This window comes from Balearica regulorum, chromosome Z (assembly GCF_011004875.1).
Source record: "Balearica regulorum gibbericeps isolate bBalReg1 chromosome Z, bBalReg1.pri, whole genome shotgun sequence".
Taxonomy (NCBI): Eukaryota; Metazoa; Chordata; class Aves; order Gruiformes; family Gruidae; genus Balearica; species Balearica regulorum.
In genome coordinates, this window is record NC_046220.1 from 65,258,902 (window position 1) to 65,264,622 (window position 5,721).

Here is a 5,721-nt window from a genome sequence, read left to right on the forward strand (position 1 = left end):
TTCCCTGGGAATCTGGAATTCGGTGTTGGGGAGAGAATAATTACTTATCCTCCAGAGCTTTGCAAAGTTTGTCATAATGGCTAGAAAAGAGGTGTAAAACAGGAGGAGCACGGTTTCTACTAAATTCTCTGTATCTCCATCATGTATGTGTTTTAATTTAAAAACAAAACAAAACAAAAAAATCCCAAAGAACAAAAAATTCCATGGAAACCTTTTACAGATAATTGGATCAGGTAGGTTTTATTGCTGTTTTGGAAATGCTTAGATAAGTCCTGAGAAAGGAAACTGATATGATCCCTCAGAATTGATGACAACCCAGTTCAGGTTAAATACCTTGAGGGTTAATTAGAGTCTGTAGATTTTGTGGTATGTGTTTTTTCTACCCTGACTCAAAACAAACTACTAGGACCTGAGGTGGCTTTTTAAATAACCTGATGCAATAATACTACTATGTTTTCTTTTTTCTACAGGTGGTTTAGGAACATTTCATGCTTTGCTGAACTGTATTGTCCATGTTGTCATGTACACTTATTATGGAATCTGTTCTTTGGGACCAGCCTATCATAAATATTTGTGGTGGAAAAAATACATGACAACCATACAACTTGTGAGTAATTTTCTGTTTGACGTACACACCTCTCAGACATCTGATTGTGGCTGACAGACTTAATGCAATACATTTCTACTTCTAGTTATGTTCACGTGTGTAGCTTACAGTTGGTACAAGGTTTACTCATGTTTTAGTTGAGTAAAACAAAAGTTGTGAGCTCCCCTCAGTTATATACTTAAAACTGCTGACTTCAGTGTTCACTATAATCACAGATTTAGACACAGGAGCTTTTCAGTTATACAGCACTTGGTAAATATATTTACAAAACTCATTGCTTGCCCAAAAATGATTAAAATGTAAATTTACCACAAGAAAACATAATTAATGTACAGAATACACAATGGGACTAGTAGTGAGGAAAGGTAATAAGTTTTTCTTTAGAATTTCATGTCCATTCTTTCATAGAAAGTGTTATGTTTAGAGAATTTACCTCTGTCTAAATTAGAGCATTAAAAAACACTCTTGCAGTAATTATGTTAGGTGTTTTATCAGCCTTAGATCACTTTCAAAAGGTTATTGCTCTGGGTGCTTTTTCAGGCCCAGCTTTTTTAAGAGCTGAATTTTCAAAATTCAGCTTCTGGCTAGTTTGACCTGAGCAAGGATGCTGATGGAGGAGGGAAAGGAGCAGGGAGAGGTAGCCATGGCTGGCTGCTTGCACCAGGTCTGGTGTTAGTAGAATAGTTCATGTGTAATTCTGAACAATTTAGCTTGAATATTTATAACTTAAAGTCTTTTTGTCTCAGAGGCACTACCAGTGGATTATTAACTTGGAGTTCGTGTGGAAATTCTTTTTTAAATCCTCCATTAAATTGTTTTTTGGGACCTGCAGACCTTTGTGGCACAGGCTAGCATGCAGGAAAGGTGGGAATTAATGTTCACCAATCCTATAATGGTTGCCCTTTTTTTTTCTGGCTTATTTTTCTAAAGGAGCGTCCAATTTGTCACTGGTCAAACATTGTATGCCTCCATCTTTCTTCTCTGAACTGGCTAGGGCAGACTCCCACTCTCCTAGTATAGGTTTCTCAGTGCTGCTTGTAATTTAGTTTGTCCCCGGACTTTTCTTGCTTTACTATGTGAAAGTGTTTTTCAGCAGAGTAACATTTTGGGAGAGTGGCTTTAAAGATGCATCTCTGTTGTTTTAAAAAGCTCTCCTCCCCATGCCGCTTTAAACTTCTGTAGTAAGTTTGTCATTTATTTTAAAAGTATTTTTCTTCACCTTTTTCCTCCAGGTCCAGTTTATTGTGATTACAGGCCATATAGGACAAATCTACATCATGGATGATTGTCCATACCAGTATCCAATTTTCATGTTTATTATATGGCTATATGGCTCTACGTTTTTAGTCTTGTTTCTCCACTTCTGGTACCATGCTTACACGAAGGGACAAAGACTACCAAAGATGGCAAGAAATGGGATCAGCAAAGATCAGTGAAACAAACTCTTGTCTCTAAAACAAAAGAAGGGTATATGTCAAAGTGGAAACTTGCACTACTTGACAATCAAGATATTTAGGTGGACACACTACATGGTGTATATTTTGTACGTTTTCTTCCAAAACAGAATTTGTATTTTTGCCGTAAGTTATTTGGGATTCAGAATTTTGGGGGGGTGGGGGTGGGGGGCAGCACCATGAATCTCTGAAAAAAGAAAAGGCATTTTTTCAACAACTTGTTCATATCTATTCTATAAGAAATCAATGGATAAATGATCTCTATCTAGAAGATGCATGAAAATGAAGATATTGGGAAAATTGAAATGTGTATGACGAGTACTGAGTACTTTGAACACTGAGCGGGAAAAATTACTTCACCTTAAATGTTACAAGTTGCTAAGACTGTCAACTGCATTTTATTAAAAGAATGAATCTTCAATAAGTACCATTTATAGAATCTAAAGCTTATTATTAATATAGTTAATACATAAACATTCTTACATGTGTTTACAAACTATGTTACTTTAAAGAAAAGAATGTCTGTTAATCTGTCAAGGTATGGCGTTTCATTTTAAGATCATAAATTTTTGGATATAAGGTCTTTCACTAAGAACTTAATTCATTTCACATTCTGCTCACTTGAACGTTATTCTAAATGTTGGAAACCTAATTTGAGGATTATCTGAGCTGTCTTGTAGCGTAATGATCAAAACATGTTACTGATTTGTTCACCGAAGTAGCCTAATGTACTTATTATCCAATGTATCTATGGATATATTTTCATTTTGGTAGCCTAGGCTGTTGGGGGGGGTGGGGAGGGTAAATCTAGTAATTCAATAGCCAAAATTTTAGTCCTTGGATAAGTTTTAAAAAAACATTTTTTGATTGAAGTCAAAATGTCACCTAGCATGATTGTACTGTACTCTATATTCTTCCATCTCCATTATCTATTGAAATACATGCCTATAAAGATTTTATATTGTTTTTTTCATGATTATTATTGTCTGTTTTCAACAACTCAGGGTTAAAGTTTCTCCATTAATAGCACCAGTTACATTGTCTGGAACTAGGCAAAAAGATATGTGCTGTTCTCTGAGCTGCTGAGAGTGGCGCAGGCAGTGGTGACCGGGCATCACTCCAGTCTGTGTGGAATTAACCATGGAAAACAACATACTGGTTAGGCAGATTCTTAGGGTCACACATGTATAGCAATCAAAGCACCTAGCTATTTGTATGCAATTTTGTATTCATTTGTACTGTATGAGTTTAAGGAGTTGGTGCATGTAACCGACCTGTAAATGAAGAGTTAAAGGTTAAAAGTACTGTTTTCCGTTATGTTCACTACTAACAGAAAAGAAGCTTGAGATATTTGCTTTGTGCTTGATCTGATCTGTGCGATTTTCAAATACCTAAAACTTCAAGGCAGGTTTTAATTGCCTCCCTGTTATACAATTCCAAGAAAGTAAGTCTTGCCACATGAATATTTTTATGTGAATATGACATTTATGGTGCATTGTTAATGCTAAAAGAATTTAAATTTAATCTTGGACATGCAGATGATGCAAATGATTTCTTATGAGATTACATACAAGTCGTCATTATAAAACAAATAAATTTATATTTCCACTATTTACTCCCGGTAGCTATCAACTGTCATGGCAGATTGAAATTAGATCCCAGAAAGGATTTGGATGGCTTGAGATGTATATTGCGACCCCTGAATTTTAGATGCTTGATCCTAGAATCCTCAGTGCCGAGTTTCAGCTCCCTGGCAGTGCATGCAGGGAGGTGCTTTAGCAAAGAATCCAAGATAGCCGGGGTGCTGATCAGGGGCTACACACGTTTCCAGAGGGAAATGCAATCGCTGACTCTCTGTCTCAAACCCTGCTAGCCTCCAGCGTGTGTGTGGATGCCCTTGGCTTCCAAAGTAGGGGTCACCTCTGAAGGGCAGAGACATATTGCTGTTTTTTCAAACAGCTGGAAAGGATTTGCCTCCGATTTATTTCTAAAGTTTGAATGGTGCCTATTTTTTATATAAATAATTTCTTAACTAAGTACTGATGAAGAAAGTGGGGCAACTTGGTTCGTTTAGGCCTTCTTGAGCCTGTGGGTTCAAATGTGTTTGGGAAGTGCAGGCCTTTCTGGGAAAGGCTGTAATAGCTACTCTGTAGTGTAAGCTGGACGATGCTACCCAGATGCTGCTGCTTCTGGGGAGAAGTAGGCATTGCTGTAGTCTTACAGATGACCCCTATGCTGGTAGGGCAAGTCCTAGTTCTGGTCTCCAATTTTGCAGTTATCCCTCCACTTCCCCCGCTCCATAAATATGCATGGAGGAATGAATGCATCCTGTCCGGTGTGCGAGGGACCGGATGCTTTTTTTGTCGGTTTGAGACCGAGGTGTGCAACTGGTTCTTCAAACTCACTTGGGCGTAAGTAGGAGCTGAGAGTACACACGGTCAAAACTAAGTAGCTCTGCACATGGACAGGTGCTGAACAGAAAGGAGCCAGGAAAAACTTTCAAGTCCAGCAGCTGTACGGTAGCCAACTGCCTCTGGAGTCAGTTGTTGGAGATTAAGAATTAATAAGTAGGAGCAGAAACCGGAGATGCTAATCATTCAGTGGGCTGTCAGCAAGTACCATTTCAGATTCCTACTGCATAATTTCTTGCACACTGGTTTAGTTTTCTGTAAGTTATGGAGTGTTTGGAGAAAAAGGATGCATTGTTTCAGTGAGTTGTATGGATGTATCCTAAGAGGTTGCCTAGAGCATAACTATGCTAATGACATCAGTACGGAACGTTATTAAACCCCGTCCTCCTGCGCACAGTGTTGCACCCTGTGAGAATCTCACAATCTGAATCTGCACAGTTTCATTTTTTTCCTTCCTAAAAGTTGTGCATCTTGCATGTGGAAATGTATTACACGTTAAGCGTGATGCTAGAAAGAGGAGTGCAAGAGTCAGCAAAATCGTTAACGTTAGTGAATGTTTAGCAATGGCACGAGTGGGGTTGAAATTTTGTATTCTTTGTATTTGATAAACTTTGGTGGAGCAGAAACACTAGTATTACTAGCTACTGACACTGAGCCCTGAAAATTGGGGATTTGTTGTTGTTGTTTGGGTGCTTTGGGTTGGTTTCGGTACGTTAATGAAAAGGCTGTGTTCTCTTCATCAAGGTGGCAAATCACCAGACGGTATTTCATTGTCCCGACGCACCTCCTGACAGGAAGCACAAACAACAACACGTAGTTAGTGTCCGTTTTAAAAACGAAGTAACGCAGCTCCTGGGAAGCCGATTGCCCCAGAGGAGCCGTTCCCGCTCTGCCTGCGCGGCCGGAGTCGCCTTTCTCCTCCGGTACTCCTCCTGCGCCCAGGCCCACGCAGCGCCGTCGTTTTCTGCCTTCCCCCCCGCCCCCGCTTCGTCCCGCGGCCGAGGAGCGCGGCCCCGTGGGGCCGAGGCACGGGGGCCTGTGGCAGGGCCGGGGGGAGGGCCGGGGCGCGGCAGCGGGCACAGGGACCTCCGCGCCCCCCCTCGCCGGGCAGGCGGAGGGGCGGGGCAGCGGCGAGAGGGGCCCGGCCCTCCGCGCGGCCTGCCGCGGGGCGGGGCAGCGGAGTTCCCCCGCCAATCGAGGGCGGCGGTGGGCCCGTCACGTGCCGCCGCCGCCACCCAATAGGCGAAGG

At 41.2% G+C, this 5,721-nt stretch overlaps 1 protein-coding gene across 4 annotated transcripts in view; it reads left to right on the forward strand.

Moving 5' to 3' along the window:
* Window positions 1–2,211, forward strand: part of ELOVL7 (ELOVL fatty acid elongase 7) — a 32,974-nt gene extending 30,763 nt beyond the window's left edge. For all 4 annotated transcript variants that reach the window (XM_075740472.1, XM_075740474.1, XM_075740475.1 and 1 more), the window contains exons 7-8: window positions 471–607; window positions 1,840–2,211. In XM_075740472.1, the coding sequence (XP_075596587.1) occupies window positions 471–607; window positions 1,840–2,043 (341 nt within the window). In that variant the 3' untranslated portion in view covers window positions 2,044–2,211. The remainder of the gene's footprint in view (window positions 1–470; window positions 608–1,839) is intronic.
* Window positions 2,212–5,721: the final 3,510 nt, after the last annotated feature.